The 20742-nt window shown below is 41.9% G+C and overlaps 1 protein-coding gene across 4 annotated transcripts in view; it reads right to left on the bottom strand.

Annotated features, from left to right (window-relative positions):
• Positions 1 to 18135, bottom strand: part of UPF2 (UPF2 regulator of nonsense mediated mRNA decay) — a 63160-nt gene extending 45025 nt beyond the window's left edge. For 2 of the 4 annotated variants that reach the window (XM_033162921.1, XM_033162922.1), the window contains exons 1-3: positions 18069 to 18134; positions 11448 to 11821; positions 9463 to 10242 (exon numbers count right to left, since the gene is read on the bottom strand). In XM_033162921.1, the coding sequence (XP_033018812.1) occupies positions 9463 to 10242; positions 11448 to 11821; positions 18069 to 18131 (1217 nt within the window). In that variant the 5' untranslated portion in view covers positions 18132 to 18134. Of the gene's footprint in view, positions 1 to 9462; positions 10243 to 11447; positions 11822 to 17866; positions 17949 to 18068 lie in introns of those variants that run through there. The other 2 variants (XM_033162920.1, XM_033162923.1) reach the window with 2 other exon arrangements.
• Between the last annotated feature and the right edge of the window lie 2607 nt (positions 18136 to 20742).

Genomic DNA, 20742 nt, shown 5'->3' with positions numbered 1-20742 from the left:
TGCGGCGCTCATCTCGCTTTACTGGCCGAGGGAGCCGGCATACAGTTTCCGGGTCATGTGGCCAGCATGACAAAGCCACTTCTGGCGAACCAGAGCAGCGCACGGAAACGCCGTTTACCTTCCCACTGGAGCGGTACCTATTGATCTACTTGCACTTTGACGTGCTTTCCAACTGCTAGGTGGGCAGGAGCAGGGACCAAGCAACGGGAGCTCACCCCGTCGCGGGGATTTGAACCACCGACCTTCTGATCAGCAAGCCCTAGACTCTGTGGTTTAACCCCCAGCGCCACCCGCGTCCGGTATCATATTACTGAGCCCATAAAAAGGGAGGATAAAGCTGCTTTGCAATCTTTAAAGAAAAAGATCAGGAACTGATCAGTAAGAGCAAAAAATGTTTTTTTTTTTTTTGAAGCTGTACATTTTCAGCAGCAACCTATTTGTAAGCTGCTCCAAAAAAAATTATCAATACCTTTGAAATAAAATAAATTCACATTCTTCACTTTCTCATAGTTATTGCTACTTATAGTATTGGTTCATTTTTATTTTCAAATTATACCCATATTTTGGCTAAAACAATGATTGCACTTAAAAGTTATGCAAGCATAGCTAGAACCCTGAAGGTTGGAATATAAATTAAAATAATGGGACAAATAATAGGAGGGAGAGATGGGGAAGAAAAGGAATGGATGTGATCAAGTCCAGTTACATACATATAACTACAAATGCATGTTGAATAATGAAGTTTAAACTAAGGGCTTCACAAGAGAGGCAGGTTTTGAAGAGTGGTGACACCAGAGAGGTTTTAGGAAGGAATTTTTAGGAAGGCTAACAGATTGAGGTTGAATCCTGACAAGACAGAAGTACTGTTTTTGGGGGACAGGAGGCGGGTGGGTGTGGGGGACTCCCTGGTCCTGAATGGGGTAACTGTGCCCCTGAAGGACCAGGTGCGCAGCCTGGGAGTCATTTTGGACTCACAGCTGTCCATGGAAGCGCAGGTTAATTCTGTGTCCAGGGCGGCTGTCTACCAGCTCCATCTGGTACGCAGGCTGAGACCCTACCTGCCCGCAGACTGTCTTGCCAGAGTGGTGCATGCTCTAGTTATCTCCCGCTTAGACTACTGCAATGCGCTCTACGTGGGGCTACCTTTGAAGGTGACCCGGAAACTGCAATTAATCCAGAATGCGGCAGCTAGACTGGTGACTGGGAGTAGCCGCCGGGACCACATAACACCGGTCCTGAGAGATCTGCATTGGCTCCCAGTACGTTTCCGAGCACAGTTCAAAGTGTTGGTGTTGACCTTTAAAGCCCTAAACGGCCTCGGTCCTGTATACCTGAAGGAGCGTCTCCACCCCCATCATTCAGCCCGGACACTGAGATCCAGCACCGAGGGCCTTCTGGCGGTTCCCTCACCGCGAGAAGCAAAGCTACAGGGAACCAGACAGAGGGCGCCCGCCCTGTGGAACGCCCTCCCATCAGGAGTTAGAAAGATAAACAACTACCTGTCATTTAGAAAATACCTGAAGGCAGCCCTGTTCAGGGAAGTTTTTAATTTGTGACTCTGTATTGTATTTTGGTATTTGTTGGAGGCCGCCCAGAGTGGCTGGGGAGACCTGGCCAGATGGGCGGGGTATAAATAATAAATTATTATTACTATTATTATTATTATTATTATTATTATTATTATTATTATTATTCCAAGGTACAATGGGTAAAACTCTCCCCGGGAGGTGCATCTGGCGTCTTCATTATATACCTTTAGGCACCAAGCAAAAAGGTTACTCTTCAACCAGGCCTTAAGCTGATTAACATCCTATATTATTTTAAATGTGTGGTTTTTTTTGGGGGGGGGAGGTTATTGGTTTGGTTTGTTCTTATTGTTTTTATTATGCATTTTGTGTTTCTATCTTGCATTTTTATGCTACGAACCATCCTGGGAACTTTGGATGAAAGGTGGCATTCAAATTTAATAAACAAACAAGCAAGCAAGCAAGCTGTTCAAACAGAGGCTGGTGAATTAGGAAGGAAATCAGCAATGTTAGAAATTGGGATATGAAAGCTAGGAGCCATGTGGCTCCTGGGGCCTAGGCTGTGGGCACCAAAACAAAATGTCTAGGCACCTTTTATGTTTATTGCTATTATTATTTTGCTGCAACACTACCAGATCAGGAAACGGGGGGGGGGGGGAGCCGCCGGGAGAATCGAGGTGATCTGTAGGTTAGATATGTCTTTTGCTGCTACGCTACCTCGCAAAATACCTGATTCAGCCAGCAGGACAGCTGCAAAAATAAATAAAATATTTTATTTTGCTGCCAAGCAAATCAGGTGTTCTAGAAAAGTAGCTCAGCAGCAAAAGATGAATGTCTTCCTACCGTGCTACCCCGCAAAACGCCTGGCAGTGCAGCAGCAAAAAAAGACATCTTTTGTTGTGTGCTGCTAGGCAAATCAGGTGTTTTGTGGGGTAGCATGTCAGCAAAAGGACAGGTGTCTTTTGCTACCGTGGTACCTGGCAGAGTAAATGACTGCAGCCAGGCAGGTGGAGATGCTAGGCATCAAGGGTGGCACCTGGACATCTCCATCCAGTCACAAAAGGTTGGTTGCCAGTCGCAAAATGCAGCTGGTGCCCGGCTAATATCGAACAATGGCAGCATGAATTTGATGACTGTGTGCATGGATGCAAATGGAGATGAAGGATCAAATTCAAGTCAAGCCTGGACTTCCAGCAATTTCCGCCAGAGTGAACAGCAGCTCCCACAATAGGGGACACTGGCCGTGCAACCAATTAAGGATAATTTGAGAGTAATTATCCTTGCAGGACACGGGGGGTGAGCTCTCACTCGCAGATTGTCTGATATCTGCCTCTCGTTGCAACGGAATGCGGGGGGCAGGGATGCTGAGTGCATAGCACTGCACATATTGGAAACTCTCCAACGCAGTCACCATGAGCGGAGGTCCTTCCGTTATCTTAAGATGGATTTGAATTTGGACTAAAGAAACAGGCGTGTTCTGGACGAAGGAGACAAGATAACCTGCTAAATGAATCAGCCACTGAGTGCCACGGTTTTGATTTGGAGAGGATTTTCACCGTAATTGGATTGGAATGTACGTGAAGGGGAGCCTTTGTTCTCTCTCTACATTATATTTGCTGTTTTGTGATTCGGCAAATCTTCACTGAAGAAGAATTAATTACTAATGTTATATAATTATCAATGGATTACAACCAGTCCTTTTTTCTTTTTTCTTAAAATAATAATAATAATAATAATAATAATAATAATAATAATAATAATAATAATAATAATAAATTATTTGTACCCCGCCCATCCAGCTGGGTTTCCCCAGCCACTTAAAAAAATGTTTAGGAGTACTCTCATTTTTCTACTCATATTGCAATACTGCCCCTCAATGAGGCCAAACTTAAGACTCACAAAATGTTTAGGGATATGCATTGTGCACTCCCACGTTCCCCCAGAAAAAACCCACTAATTAGAATTATTAATGGAATGCAAGATGGAATTAACAAGAACTTCATAATTTTTAATGGATTATTTGAATGAATAGATTTTGGCAAGACACCAGTTTGTTAGTAGATTAGAAAGGTTGAAAGAAGAAAATGCTGGAAGTCTGCCTGGACCAATGGTCAGATGAAAAGGCAAGATGGCATGAGGCTGTGGCGTAATGAGAATTCAGCCCGGGGCGGGGGGGGGGGAGATGATGAAGATTAATGATTGATTACATTAATCTTCAAGGGAAGGACAAATGCAAACAAATATTTCACACAGAAAGTTACAGGATATAAAGTTACAGGATAGAAAGTTACAGGATATAAACTCCGCTTGCAAATTAATGGATATGGAATAGCTAAATACGAACGAAAATCATCACACCAGTGGCTGTTAAAATAAAGGATTAAGATTGGAACTGTTGTACTTGGATTACTTAAGAGGACTGGAGCAGGACCAAGGAATAATGTTATCTTCTGATAATCAGAACAAGGGAAGTATTGAATGAGTCATCTGATTGGTAAGTGTTAATCAGCTGAGACTCAATTACATTACTATCCCTCCCTTTCACTAAGGAGGGCAAGGCACATGTAGGGGATTATTCAAATTTAAATAAAGCGATTTTGGTTAGTGATGTTTTCTTTAAGTGTGCTAGAAGGAAACAATAGTTTTTTTGCACAGTGAGAAGTCACAATATGAAAAAGAATAGTATAGTAATGTACTATGAACAATCTCAACAGGTCTCTTTTAGATGTACTCAAAGCACCATTGGTTCTAAATTTAAAGATGAGCAGCCAGACAAGAATGGGAAAAGTGCACAAGCATTTTGTGAGTGAGTGCCACAATTCAGGGAGTTCATTAAAAAATTTCCAAAGGCCTGAATGCAACCAAAGGGGCTCTAAGCTCAGAGGTTCCACTGCCAAAGAGCACATTAGCAAGCATATCTGACCATATAGCAAGTCATTAGAAAGTGCTTACAAAAGAAATTCAAATCTAACACATATTTGCAAAAGTGATGAAAAATATGAGAAGAAACTAAACAGGTGGCAATGTGATATCCTTTAACAGTGCCCCCAAAATTTGCCACTTGAAGCAGCCCATCTCACATTACCAGAATTCGACAGACTGCTGACTGGGGTATGATAGTCAGAACGTATAAAACCCGTATTGGCACGACTGCACTAGCTGGTTTTGACCTATAAAGCCTTATGTTGCTCAAGACCCCATTGATTTAAGGACCACTTCTCCCCACATGAGCCAACCTGGATCCTGTGGTCATCCCCCTTCTTTGTGTCCCCCTCCACGGGAGGTTCAGAGGGAGATGACATGAGAACAGGCCTTTTCAGCAGTGGTCTATTGTTTGTGGAATGCTCTCCCTAGGGCACCTGGTGCCGTCTGTAACCAGGTTTAGGTGCCAGGCAAAGAAATTTCTTTTCCCCCAGACTTTTGGCTCTTAACTTTTAAGAGTGGTATTGCCTCTTTTAGTGGGTAGGACCTGCAGATATACCTTTTTACTTAGCTATGTATTTACTCTTTTCACATACTGTATTTTTCCATGTGTAAGTTGACATTTTTTTCTGAAATTTTTTAGTGATAAATTAGGGGTTTTCTTATACTGTACACAAGTTAATACAGTAAGTAAGCGAGAGCTGGAGCCACAGCAGTAGCAGGCAACATTGGTGAGGAGGCTGCTTGCCTGCTCTTCCCAGCCTAGGAAGAGTACACAGTGAGTTACAGCACCAGTTCTCAACATCTCAGTGAACTTACAAAAGGGGTCATGTTATACCCAGAAAAAAATATACACATGGGGTTGTGTTATACACAGAAAAATAAAATATATTGTGTCTTTAAGGTTTTTAACTGATTTTTATGTAGAGATGAGAAGGCCTGGGGAAAAAACAGAAATATTCGGGGGGAACCCCCCCCCCCCCCCGTTTTTTTCCTGAAGCCTTTGGTTTTTTCCCGAAAAATTGGAAAAATTGAAAAAAAAAAAGATTATGGAATGTTTTATTTTAACATGAATAAAATATTTTAAGATAAGGGTTTAAAATATTTTATAAATCATTTCTAAAAAATATGTATGGTATCAGATTATTCTAATTTCTGTGAGAAAAAGCAAGTCCTAGGTTACAAACTGAACTCTCCAATGCAAGAACAAGATACATTTCTTCCTTTAGGAGGTGCTGTTTTCACCAGAAAAGAAAAAGGTTTCGTTTTGTTTTTGCATGCGTGTGGTATGCATTGGTTCTGTTCCTCTTCACTAGGCCTCAAAGCACTGGAAGAAAATATAGAGCAACAAAAAGGGCCTGAAAGTATATACTTAATTACAGCTCAGAAAATGTTTCTGATTAAATTCCATGCCCATTCACTGAAACTGAGTCCCACTTCCTTCTTCAGTTCTTTTTATGATAATGTTTTTTTAAATACTGTGGAAAGGAAATATGAATAATTGTTACTTCTGGATTTTTAAAAATTGTTATGTGGAGTTTTTTGTTCCACATAAACCAATAAACAGTTCAGGAGATTGTTGCTCCATTTGTTACAAATACAAATAAATATTTTTTTAAATGTAAATTATGTTTGTAATAATTATTTGGATACACTATATTTTTAATATGCTAGTTGTGATAATTTTAAGCCCATTAAAATTGTCCATAGTTATATTTTATGTTTCTAAAGTAACAGAATGACTTTCAACCTGGAAAAGAAAAGAGAAGTGCTAATGTAGCATTTTTTTCAATTTTTCCGAAAATTTCCATTTTTCCCCGAAAAAACCCGGCGGTTTTTCCAAGCTTCAAAATTTCCGGAAATTTTACATCTCTATTTTTATGTACCGCTAAGTTGCTTTGAATTACTTAGTAAGAAAACTGACTAACAAATATAATAAATAATAGTAATATGCAAATGTAGGGTTACTCGCACAGGTGATTAGAGGACTAAACATTCACGATTCGAATTCTTTTTAGACCCAGAATGGAAGGAAAGCAAGGGGTGAACACAAGGGGTGAACAGTGGATATTGGTAACTAGACATCAAAGCTCTGCCTCTGCTTCAGACTGGCAGTTAGGAAGTGACCCTGTACACATTCAGTGGCATGCAGCTAGGATGAAAAAGCTGCTACCACAGTATCTCAGTTGGCATCTCAAAGCACTATGCTCCAGAAAGCAACTGCTCTGTAAACACTTGCTTCCAAGCATATTTTATTCAGGCAGTAGTACCATACTCACTAACAAATACCTCCCCTTTACAGAACTGCTAGATGTCCCACAGGGCAGCAGGTACTGATTTTTCCTGGAGGTTTACTCCTGAAGCCTTTCTCACAAATGAGTTCTCACAAATGCAGAAATCTCTTGGCATAATGATCTCTCCCCTCCCACCAACGGAAGTAACCAGTAGCGCTTGTACCATACGCCAATCAGGTTGATCTTATAACTCATGACTGCCACCTCACATTTTGTTTTTCTGTGTTTGCAGCACCGAAGTGACCTCTCTGTGGCGCAAGCCAGGGCAGTGTGTATGGAGGTCCTGGGCTGCCCACCCCACAGCTTGGGCTTTGCTGATGTGGTCCAGAGAAAAGCAGAGCAATAGGTCTGGCACCAGCTTGGCTGCAGTTGTTGTTGGAAGGAGGCATACAGGACACCATCCAACCGCTTTAGGGTCTCCATTCCGGATTTGTGTAGGAAGTTACTCCTTAGCCTTACAAACCAAAGACCAGTTCTAGGAGGAACTAGACTAGGCTGTCATGAGGGTCCCAGATTGTGAACACCTATTCCTGCTGGGATATTTCAATGCCATGGGAAAGATCATCACACATACGACAGCTGCATAGGCTACTTTGGTATTGGCAGCATGAACAAGAAGACAAAGGCTGCTTGAGCTGTGCTCATATTACATCCTCTGCATCACAAACATGTTCTTCACTACCAAGGTAAAACACTTAGTGTCCTGGAGACATCCAAGGTCAGGCCACTGGCACCAACTGGCCTTTATTGTCACCAGGCGATCGGTGTCACACACTCCGTGTCACACAGAGCTACCACAGTGCCGACTGCAACATGGATCAGTCCAAACAGAGAGAAGAAACGCTATGGTGCACCTGCAACAGCACAACTGGATGCTTTCATCTGCCCCATCTGCAGATGAGCATCTCTCTACCAGAAGTCTCTACAGCCACAGCAGGCGCCACAACTTTTCAACAGTTTGACTTCACCCCCAAAGGCGCACTGCTTCATTGTCTCCCAAGACAGACAGATGCCAACACAGAACTGCTCATTCAGAGGAAATGTTGCAGAAGAGCAAGTTCTTTCAGTGCATGACTCCAGAGCTTGCAGGTGCACCTCAATATTTTGATCGAGACTATCTGCAGACCTCTGCTGGCAATACACCCAATGCTATCCACAAAATTACAAACTGGATGTATCATCTGAGGGGTGAGGAAGACGTTCTTTCATGCCAATAGGGAAACTGTAATCTTAAAGTAATAGCTTCAAAGTCAGCAATTTTAAAACTCAATTTTATTCATTAAATGTAATGCACAAGAGGAAGATAAGGAAATAGTCAAGGTGGGGCAAGTCAGGAAACACAGGTGTTGGAATAAGCCATCACACACATGGATTTACTATTCCTGCAGAATTAAACATCCATACACATACTTATGTGATATTGTATGTTGCTTCTCTGATCACACATAACTTCCCTTACCTTTCTCATTGCCCTATTTCCCGAAATTTATGTGGCCCTATCCCACACTTACCCCATCCACTTCTCTTCTATACCAATTTGCAAACAATTCTTAAGAAATGCAGGGCGATATCTAACTACATCATACTCAATGCAGACCCACCCACCAAAAGTTTCAAGTCCAACGATTTTAACATATCTACTGGTTACAGGTGGGTAGCCGTGTTGGTCTGCCATAGTCAAAACAAAATCGAAAATTCTTTCTAGTAGCACCTTAGAGACCAACTGAGTTTGTTCCTGGTATGAGCTTTCGTGTGCATGCACACTTCTTCTTCTGTTTCAGTGTATCTGAAGAAGTGTGCATGCACACGAAAGCTCATACCAGGAACAAACTCAGTTGGTCTCTAAGGTGCTACTAGAAAGAATTTTCGATTTTGTTTTGAACATATCTACTATTGAGTATGAATAATACTGAGTATCACCCACAGTTTTTAAATATTTACGTTTTAAGTTTTTGAATAGTTATTGGTGTCTAGTAGTACTGGAAGGGACCCTGAGCATCGTCTAGTCCAACTTCCTGCAATGCAGAAATCTCAAGTAATGCATCCATGACAGATTACCACCTCCATGTTTTGATTTTACTTTTTAAAAAAGATTGTTTGTATTGATTGTTTGATTTTAATGTACACCTCCCTAGAGTCCATGTTTTGGATGAAGGTCCAGTTTAGAATGCAGCTGTTGTTCCTCCACCCCCATTAACCATATTTTATGGTATACCAAATGTTTACTAAGGGAAAGCAGGCACGATGAGATTTAGGAGGCTGTAAAATACTTAATATTGTAAACTAGAGTGCATCCACATGGAAAAACAGAAGCTGCTAGGGCTTAAAAAAAAAAGCTAGCACATTCCTAAATTACAATATGAATAATTCCAAATCAGAGGCAGAAGACACTGATAAACCTACAAGATGGTTATAAGATTAAGGGTTGCATCCAACATCATACTCAGAGTAGACCCATTTAAATTAACAGACATGACTTTGGACACATTAATTTCAGTGGGTCTACTGAGAATTTACCTGGGAGTAAGCACCACTGAACTCTCTGGGACTTGCTTCTGACATGTAGGATTGTAATGTTAGTCCATTCCCCCCCCCCCCCAATCAAACCTCAAAGCATGCTTTGTGGTCTCTTGCAGGGGGGAGTTCTTACCCAATCCATTTTGAAACTCTAGCAAGTATTAGAAACCTGTCAAATCATTTAAGAGCATTTAAAATATTACCTGTTTTGTCTTTCAATATTTTGCAGTTCCCTGTGGTCCCTTTTCAGATGTTTGGTCAAAGATGTAAAGTACTCTTTCAGCAGATTTTGGAAAGGCTGTTGTTTTTCTGGGCTAATGATTTCACTGGGAGGAAAACTCAAGTTAAATTTATCTGACGCACTTTTAACCTTCCTTGGGACCAAACCGGCAATGTCATCTCCACAGTGCCGACAAAAGCTAATAACCACTGAGACATGGGTGTGGGATTCGCGATCAGCATTAATAATGTTTTTTAGTTGTTCATAGATTAAAGACAAGCCTTCCTTATCAGTGAAAATCCCAACTATTGTCAATTCTGCAATAAACCGCAAGTCTGTTCTTAGTTTAGTAATGTTGGATGTCTTCTCTTCTTTCCTGGCTTCAAAATGTTTCTTCCAGACTTGAAGTAGTGATGGAGCAAAATCAGCATAACGTTGATGGAACAGAGAACACAAGTGCACAGCACAATTCACATCTGATATTTTCAGTTTTGCTTCCACTATAGAAGCAACAGCCTCTGCAATGTACTTGCTTAAATTGAGGCCATTAAAGTCATGGGACAAGGAGTCTCTCTGCTGTTCTGTGATAGTTTTTAACTTCTTAACAAAGGCAGTGTTCTTCTTGAGACTTGAATCCAGCCTGCTAAAGAAGTTCTCTTCAGGGCGGCTGTCTGATGCATTCTGGTTTTTACTCCGGAGTTCCTTTCTTGCTTGGTGGCGCTCCCAAGCTTCTTGGTGGAGCTGATGGGCTTCTTCTTTCTCTCTAAACAGAATATGAAGAATATTGTGTTTAAGTAGGGCTAAAATTTTAAACATTGTAATAGACTAAAAAGGCAAGCCTAATTAACAGAGCAACATATTTTTAATTTAAAGGTTGCAATAAATGACGTCTTTGTGGCAGCAGAACAGACTTCACCTTCCTCTCCTACCCGACCTCCCAAAATCTGCTCTGGAAGTTTAGGGGACCCTCTAGAGGAGATTTGGGGGGACTTGGACAGTTTCAGGGGAGAGACAAGCAGGGTGAACGCCTGTTGGTCAAGTGGATGCAGCACTGGATTTCACCCAAGAACTTATGAAGATTACAGATGGCAGCAGGTGCCATCTTAGAAAATGCTTTCCTCTTTCACTCTCACAAGGGACTGTTTCACTAAGATGGTGCCAGCTGCAACATAAACATTCACTGTCTAAGAGTATGTTTTTTGTTATTAAAAATGCTTTCAATATATGCAAATTTAAGTCAGAACTATCTGAGTAATCAACAAATTTATTCAGTCAGGTGACAACAATAATTTTAAAGCAGAAAAGTGCAGATAAATGAATTTTCTAATGAATTGCAAAATTAATTAAACAAGTAATTTTGCTTTAATTTTTCCTTATATCTGTACTGCAACATTTTTAAATGACATTATTGTTATAAGGAAGTGATGCTTCTAACCAGCAACCCTTTGAAAATGAAGTAGCTTGTCAGTCAGAAATTTTCCACAAATACTCAGACCAGCATCTAAAGAGCTCTGTTGGGCATATCCAGTGGGATTTCCTACTGTATTTGACCAGCAAATCTCCCATATCACAAACCACTTAGCAAAGTCTACTAAGCTCCAAGAGTGGCTTATGATGTGGAAAAATAGATCTGTTATTTGAGGAACACAAGGAGAAAGCTACCTTGCTTGCACAGAACTAGTTACAATGGGCTCCTGGGCATCAGTATTTCTTAAGCTTTTCGAAGTGGGGCTTGTCTAATTGTATTGTACTTCCACAGCCCAACAACCTAGTAGCAAGCATTTCTTCTGCACAAGGGAAAAAGGCAGCTCTTCTTTCAGATGGAGCAACTTCCCTTGCAATTTCCATGGAGCTATTCAACCCACCCAATCCTTAGCTCCCTGTGCTTCCCCCATCTGTGTCCCAGCACCCTCTCTTATATAGTCTGAAAACCTAGGTACTAGCAGCAAATAAATAAAAAAGTCTTACTTCAGCTGGGCAGCTGCTTCTTCTTGTTGTCGCTTTACTTCTTCTTCCTGCTTTTTTCTCTCCTCTTCTTCAAGTTTTTGCTTTTCTTCCTCCTCTTTCTTCTTCTGCTCTTCTTCCGATTTTATCTTCTCATCATCTTTTTTCTTCCGCTCCTTGTCTTCTTTTTTCCGTTTCTCCTCCTCCAGTTTTTTCTTTTTATCTTCAGGTGGTTTTAACATTTCTCTCTTCATTCCAAGCCTGACATCCTCTTTGGGCTTGTCCCGGCTGCTACGCCTCTCATTGAACTCCTTATCTTTATTACTTAATGATGTTTCTTTTTCTTCCATGCTTGCCGACTTCTTGCGCTCTGCTGGCATTATGTTACCCAGGCAGATCTGAAAGATTATTAACAACACATTGTCATTACATTCCCAAGTTATTAATCAAGGCCTCAAAATGTTGTTTCTAAACTACGAATGGATATTTTTTCCAGAGCTATGTGCTGTCAAACTGGCTTGATTATTGGTGGAAGGTGGTAAGTACTGCTAAATGAACAAATGCCTTCCTTCCTTCAGCCCACAGTACATAACAGAAGCAGCCCAAGACATTTTCATAACTGATAAAGAAAATCCAAATGGTATCCTTCTTCTCACCAATTAACATGAGAAAGTTCTCCTACACAAATCCCACTGAAATGAAAAGCTGCACAATTGAGTCCATCCCTTTCCCACTCTACAGTTTACACCCCCAATCTGCTGTCTAAAGCAGTCATCTCAACTCAGCTCAGGGTTTTGGCACCTCCGACACAACATCAAAACCATGAACAGCTGAGGGCAGAACATCCAGCTACCACCAGAAACAAACTCCTGTAATAAATTATCTTCCTTCCCTTACATATGGTGGCATCTTGAGTTTTGACTTCCTGTTTGTCATCACTGGCTTCTGGTTGTGAAGAAAAATACAGCACCATAACCTAGAGGAAGTTTTTTACTTGCTGGGGAAGGGCAGACCTTGAAATGACGATGCTGTGCCCATTGGAAGCCCCCTGTCTCCCGTAACAATTAATTCCACTCTCAATAATATACACTGGATTGCCTTTTTTTAACCAAGTGTCACAATCAGAGAACTAAAGTCACATCAGCTTAACAAAAGGAACTATGATAGCATACCAAAATTTGCTTTTTCTGTATGATTGCCTATAACCAAGTTACTTCAATTAAATAAAATAAGCAAAAAAGGTGCTTGCTTGAAAACGTTTTCAAAATATCTGCTTATAAGTGGTTTATCATTAGAGAAGGAAATTTTGGGTAATATACTCGTAGTAGACCAACAGTGATCTATTGTTCAAGGACTGACAACTTTACACACAACTATAACTTATTTTCTAGCATGTTCATGAAAATACACATAATTCCTTTCAGGCAAATAAGCTATGGAACTTACAAACTCATTGTATGGATCTGATAAGCTCCTCCGAGTTAAACAAATCACCATGCACATATGAGTATTATGTACACCTTTATAGTAGTGTATTGAATCCTCTAATTCAAAGCTGCACACTGATGCAATTAAAGAACAAAACCTGCAAACAATTAAGGAAGTTTAAGTAAACGCATTAGACTGGTGCACCATCTCCTTTGTTGGGAGGAGGATACAGTTGCCAACTATTTTTGATAGAACTTTCTTATTCCAGTCCTACAAATACTAGCTCTTTAAGATTCTTTAAAATGAGCAATTCATTGTTAGATAGGTTAAAACCACAACATTCCAATAAAATGCACACTGCCTTCAAAACTAAGCTCTGAATGCTTACAGCACACACATTAAAACGTATGTTCACCATTAAAATCTAGAAGAAAAAACCCAAGACTACATCAGTTAGTTGTTACTGCTAGACAACAAATAGGATATTTACCACCCAATAATTGTTTGATAAAAGCAAGTATTACAGTCAGTTTTGCACTCCATTAGTTGCATTCCAAATCTCTGTCTACTCTTAAGCATACCTGAAAAACAGTGAGAATTACCACAACAGTTGCTTTTAAGCATTGGCACTACTTCATTGATGGATCTACTCCTGAACATCTTCCAACCAATGCAACATTAACACTCCTACAGCATTTGTAACACTTGATCAGTTGTAATTTAACACTGAAGTGTTAGACAGTGTATACAAATAACTTTGGAGTAGAACTAACTACTTCTGCTCACCTTGGCTGTTTCTTTTGCACCCAGAGAGAGATTTGGAAACTCAGCTCAAGACCCATTTTTTCCCAACCCACATACAAAGCAGGAAACAATAGTCCTGAAATTGATGTATTATTAGTGCAAAAGGAAAACACTATACTTAAAGGTGCATTCACATCCATGTTTTCAAAAACAAATACCATTTCATGACCTCTAATAAATGCTTCCTCCTCCTTCATACTTTACTCTTTGACAACCAAGCTTTATATACCTAGTCCTAGGCAGTGATATGGGTTGAAATGTTGTCCAATGTTGTCCAAAAGAGTTCCACTATTATATTTCTCTATTGAAAGTTTTCAACTTTTAAAATGGATTGCTTCATAAAAATAATTAGCAACATGATGAATGAAGATAGTAATAGCCCAAAATTTAAGAACTAGAATGGTTACAATATTAATCTGATCTAAAATCAAATTTGTAATTAATTCTTTTCAAGTGACTATCACTAGGAAGTATGCATATTTATGTGCAAACATCACTTGAAATAGTTGTGCAGGCCTGATCTGCTCCATTTTATATCAATAAGCCACCCCTTTATGGCGTTCCTGATAGAAAGTTTTACAAACAAAACTTCAAGTTCCCAGCAAAGCCGATCACTAGGTGATAAATTGAAGTTCACAAATGAAAGCATATGAAAATCTAGAAAAGAAATTAACTATAACATAACTTCTGTTAAAAGCTTGTTTTCAATTAAAGAATTACCAGGTTAAAACCAACACCACTTTTAAAAATTCTGAAACCACTATTAATTACAGTGCAGTATTTTAAGTTACAGCACAACAGCAATTGTCCTCAAAGCAATGCATATTCATTTCTTTTGTGGACAAATCTCAGGTGCTGTCTGTACTTGAGTAATATTGGAACACAATCAAACTAAAGGAAGTCTGATGGACAAAAATAATCTAATGGCTAATTACTATGAAGCACTTTCCCACAACACACACACACACACACACACACACACAGAGAATGTTTTTCCATAGTCTGGCAAAGAAATGTGTACTATTTGCTTGCATGCAAGGAGGGAAGACAATGAAAACAGAGCAAAAGTTGAGCCCTGCAAGGAAGTTAAGTTGTGCTAGCTAAAGATCAACTGAGAACATCCTCTGAAACCTTTCATCAACGTGTGCACTGTCAAGTTTCATTATTCAAACAGCTCAGAAACACTACATCTAAAGTATTTTTTTCTATACACTTTTTAGATTCCTGGATTACTGTATTTTTAAATACAAAAGACTTTTTTGTATGAGCTTTCAAAATTTCTTCCTCAATATCTTGCCCCTACTGTAAGGGGGGTGGGGCGGAATGAATGCATGTCTTTCCCTAAAATATATAGCCTGGCTCACTAAACTGAGCCATGAACATTATTTTACCTAGTAATTCCTCAAACCTCATAGACTCCTCAGATATACATATATTTTCAGCATTTCCATCCTTCCTTTCTATAAAAATATGTCCTGGGGCAAACATTCTGCTCTCTGCTTGTGGCACAGTAATATGGATGAGATGGATTAATCTGCATGTGATGTAGACAGGCTGGTGCTGCTCTATTGATTGCCTTTTATTTGACTATGGTCAAATATCCTGTCAAGCCACGAACAAGTGTAAGTGGAGGTCCTACCTTTTAAATTGCATTTTCACATCCTCTGACACAAGATAGACAAAAGGTATGAAAACATAGACAAAGATAGACAAAAGGTATGAAAACATGGGCCATTACTCCCAAATATGCAATTTCATTCAAGAGCAGGGACATCCTGCTCTCTACTCAACAGTTTAAAACTGAATTGTATCTTGTTACTACATATGTTTTGTTTGTTTGATGCCATTTTCAAAAAGTTCAACAGCTGCACTATTTACTGTGGTTTAGGGGTAGAAGTATGAACATATTTGCATAACATCAATAGCTTTAACTGATTAAATTTGTTAATTCCATTTGTTAATTCCCTTATAACACCCAGGTAATGGTAGGAGCTGTAGCAAGCACAGGTCTGTAGAATTCTGTAAGACTTCTAACAAATTGTTTTCAATATTTGACCAAAGTGGTTTAAAAAAAAACACACACCAAATGACTAACCCAAGATATGTATAAGGAGATTCCTGTCTTAGGGGCAAGTGTTCAGTCTGAATGCTCTTTAGATCCCTTACATCCCTATGATCCTATGAAAATTCTTCTTTCAGGTCATAATGCTGTGTACTTGGACACTGTCACTAGGGTATAAAGTACATAAGACCCAGCAGCAGCAATCCTGCATGGTTCCTAGTAAGCCATGTTAAAGCATTCTAAATACAAGTACAGTGGTACCTCTGGTTACGTACTGAATTCGTTCCGGAGGTCCGTTCTTAACCTGAAACTGTTCTTAACCTGAAACTGTTCTTATCCTGAAGCACCACTTTAGCTAATGGGACCTCCCGCTGCCGCTGCGCCGCCAGAGCACAATTTCTGTTCTTATCCTGAAGCCAAGTTCTTAACCTGAAGCGTTATTTCTGGGTTAGCAGAGTATGTAACCTAAAGCGTATGTAACCTGAAGCGTATGTAACCTGAGGTACCACTGTACATGCTTTTTGAGAATAAACAATGTGTCACTAATTTTCCCAGCCTCTCATACACTGCACTGTTGCTTACTGCATGTCACAGTAGACAAGAAAGTCTACATGCACATTCTAGCTGCACTATCTTCATCACTTAACTTATTGAAATAACTGGCAGAGATAATATAATCCCCTCTCATACATCAGCAAACTATGGCAGCCTGATATTATGTATATTTAAACAACGCTTTAAGTCCTACTGTGTTCAGTCAGTGCACATGCCCAGAACTGCTGCTTTGTGAAGAACTAAAAGCAAAACAAAGCATAGTTGAACCATGCTTGTAAGTAGAATCCTAAATTTATAACAATCCTAAACTGCTATGAATTGTGAACACTATTAATCCTAAATCACAATGAATTGCTTCAGAAAACCACTTCACAGAAGGAATGGCAGTAGGCGTCCCCAATACTGTACATGTTTGAGTTAACTATCTAAAACTACAGTATTTGAAAGAGAAAGTGAAGGGGTAGCCCATACTGATCAGCTTGCCATACTGAGAATTATTTCAGAACAGCAAGGAATTGAGTGGCTTACCGTATTGAGAACAATTCCGTAGTAATAATAATAATAATAATAATAGACCAAGCTTTAGACAGCTTTAGACAAGCCTATCTCATAGGGATAAGCAAGAGCTGAAGAAGTGAAGACTGAACTTTGGCAAAGTGCAAAACTTCTACCCCATCTGATGAGCTTTTGTCACTCACCACTTCACACCCTGGGAAGCATCACAACCACTGGGAGCATCTTTATCCGTTCACCTTCCACAAAGGCAGGGCTACTGGCAACGGAAGTGGCAAAGGACTGAAGCAGCCAGGCTGTCTGTAGACATGGGCAACCTCCCCGAGTATCGAAAGGTCGGCCTTTCCTTTCAAGTAAACAAGGCAATAACGTTCGTCCTGCCCCGTCCCCGCTCGGTGGCTTTGCTCCCTCAAAGACGACGACTTCTACGGAGCTCCCAGGTGGGAGCTGGGAGGGTCCACCACCTTCTGTGTGAGACAAGAGCTGCCTCTGAGAGGCCTCTGCATTTCCTTTTCTCTCCGTTTTCGTTTTTATTCAGATAATACCTTCTTTTCTATTATTGTATTATGGAAAAGCTTTCATGCATTTTTACTATTATTATTATTACTACTATTACTACTATTAATTTAGAAAGAGACCTCTTTCACGACCGACTCAAGAGAGGGGGCGCCATTCCACCACCACCCCCGCCCTCCTGGTCGGCTTCCCCCACACCTGTCACTTTCGGGCAGCGGGGGACCCCCCCCCGCGCGCGCGCAGGTGAGGATGCCGCCGCAGGAAGCCAGAGGCGCCGTCTCCCCTCGCCGCCTTTTCGGCCGCCCCTCGCCCCCTCCTCGCCTCTCCACGACCTCTCCTCGCCCAAGGAGCCTCCTTCTCCCCCACCCGCCACCCCAAGGCAGCCCCGCGGACGACTCCGTCCTCAGGCTCCCTGTCCCCGCGGCAACCCCGACCAGGCCCGTGCCGCTCCGGGCTCCTCATCCCGTCGCCCCCCCCCCCCGGCGGAGCAGCCCCTCCCCCGCCCACCTCGGGCACCGCCGTCCTCTCCGTCTCCCCCGACGGAGGAAGGTGAAGGGGCGGTTACCTCGGCCCGCTGTAAACATCGGTTCCAGCTTCTGCAGCTCCAGCTCCGCCAGTCTCTTCTTCTTCTCCCCCCTCACGCAAACGAGGACCCCGCCCCCCCAGGCTGCCATCGGCGTCGCCTGCTCCGAAGCAACCCCGCCGCCACCCGCCTTTCGGTCCAGGGCGAAGGGTGAGGGGGAAGATTGGTCTGGCGATTCACCTACCGGCGGACGCGGTCCCTTCCCGGGACGGGCTGCTGAAGACAGGGGCGGACGTTTGCCAGGCATGTCGAAGGACAGCTCTGGCTGGCGGGGTCCTTCCGACGGAGAGGGGAGAGCAGGGCAACCCCGTGCTTTGGTTACCAGGGGAAGGCGGAAGTGCCCGAGAGGCGGGGCCTCTCCAGAGGGCGGGGGGAGCAGGAGGAGGCGGTGCAAGGCGGTGTTTTGCTCCCTGGGGAACTCGCGCCGAGAGCCGACGGTTCCCTGAGTTTACCTACCGGGGCTGCAGTCCCAGGTGCCGCACCCCAGGGAGCGCACCCCGGGAGTAAACGTGCACACGCTCTTCTCCTAAACATATCGAAATTTGCTTCTGTTTCTTTAGACGCAAGTAGTAAGTAATGGACACTGCAAAAATGTAACTTTTAAAAACTGCAGCTAGCATTCTTTCAAGGCTAAATCTCTGCTTCCATTACTTATTATTTTTGAATGTGTTTTTTTCCAAATGTAATTTCATTTAAATAAAAAATTACCCACTCCTGTGCTGAGCTGGGTGTGTATAACTCAGTGGTTCTGAAACTTCCCCCCTGGGGCAGACTTTCAGAATAAAAATTTGCTTGTGCCACACCAATTTTTTTTAAATAAGAAATACATTGGAAAGCAAAAATGAAACAAGAAGTAGCAGTGCCTAATTTATAACATAGAACGAACTACTTTATAATATGATCATGGGACATAAAGAACATATTAAATAATGCAGCTACATAAGAACACAAATCATTCCCAAAATATAATTATACTGTGAGTCTCTTACATAAGTGCCTTAAGTACCTATACAAACTCAACGAGAGGCGTTAGCTTGCAATCTCATTTATATTAGGTCTCATTTGAGACAAACTCTCATCAACACAAAGAAGCATTTCTCTTTTCTGATCTTTCATATTTCTCAAGGGTTGGAAATCTGTTCACAACAGAGCTGTAAAATAGAGGCATGGATACTATTTCGGGGGGCGCATATACGCACACACACACACAATGCTATTTTTCTTGAAAAAGAGGTGCTGGAACTCACCATGAATGCCTCTCTTGTTCACTTAGAATGGCAATGGTGCCCACCTGAGGGGTGCCAGAACTGAGTTCCGGTTAGTTCTGGCTGAAAAAAATGCCCTGTTAAAATTATACTATACTATACTATACTATACTATACTATACTATACTATACTATACAGTACTATACTATACTATAATGGGATGCGGGTGGCGCTGTGGGTTAAACCACAGAGCCTAGGGCTTGCCAATCAGAAGGTCGGCGGTTTGAATCCCCGTGACGGGGTGAGCTCCCGTCATTCGGTCCCTGCTCCTGCCAACCTAGCAATTCGAAAGCACGCCAAAGTGCAAGTAGATAAATAGGTACCACTCCGGCGGGAAGGTAAACAGCATTTCCGTGCACTGCTCTGGTTTGCCAGAAGCGGCTTAGTCATGCTGGCCACACGACCCGGAAGCTGTACGCCGTCTCCCTCGGCCAGTAAAGTGAGATGAGCGCCACAACCCCAGAGTCGTCCGCGACTGGACCTAATGGTCAGGGGTCCCTTTACCCTTTATACTATACTATACCCAGTGCTTTTTCTTCTGGGGGGATGCAGGGGTACACATACCCCTAAACATTTTGTGAATCTTTGTACTTTTGTCTGTTTACTGTATTTATTTTTCCTGATTTCAGCTATAAAATGGTGAATTTCTTGAGTCAAAATGAAAGTACCTCTAAACATTTTTAAAGGAAAAAAGCACTGACTATACTACACAGAAATGTTTAGATGTTTCTTTGATTGTCCTTGAATTGTCCTGCCACACTTGCCATCCTCTTGCCATACCCTTCGAGAACCACTGGTATAACTCCATTAATTTCAGTGGGTTTAGGTGTGCAGACTTTTGAATCATAGAATCATGGAACAGACCCCCAAGGGTCATCTAGTCTAACCCACTGCAATGCATACATGAGAGGTGGTCATCCAACCTCTGTTTCAAAACCTCCAAGAAAGGAGAATCCACCGCCACTTGTGGGAGTCAAACATCTCTTGCTGACAGAACTATCTTCCTGATGTTTAGTAGGAATCTCCTTTCTTGTAGCTTGAAGCCATTGGGTAGGGTCCTAGCCCCCAGAGCAGGAATAAATAAGCTTGTTCCCTCTTCTATGTGACAGCCCTTTAAATACAGTATTTGAAGATGGCTATCATATTTCTCTTAGTCTTCTCTTTTACAGACTAAACATACCCAGTTCCTTCCACCATTCCTCATAAGGCTTGGTTTCCAGACCCTTGCAGTCTGCCTCCTCTGCACACCTTCCAGCTTGTCAACATCCTTCTTATATTGTGGCAGCCATAACTGGACACAGTAGTGGTACCTCGGGTTAAGAACTTAATTGGTTCTGGAGGCCCGTTCTTAACCTGAAACTGTTCTTAACCTGAGGTACCACTTTAGTTAATGGGGCCTCCCGCTGCCGCCGTGCCACCACCATGCAATTTCTGTTCTCATCCTGAAGCAAAGTTCTTAACCCGAGGCAGGTGCGTACCGAGCTGCTCAGTCACCCGGGGCGGCAAACCCGGGGACCCAGCGGCGGCGCGTGCGCAGCGTTGCGTCTGACGCGTGCGCCATGCGTCATACGCAGCAGCATGTGCGTAGTGCG

This window comes from Lacerta agilis, chromosome 10 (genome assembly GCF_009819535.1).
Source record: "Lacerta agilis isolate rLacAgi1 chromosome 10, rLacAgi1.pri, whole genome shotgun sequence".
NCBI classification, from domain to species: Eukaryota; Metazoa; Chordata; class Lepidosauria; order Squamata; family Lacertidae; genus Lacerta; species Lacerta agilis.
This window is presented reverse-complemented; position numbering and strand designations above follow the sequence as displayed.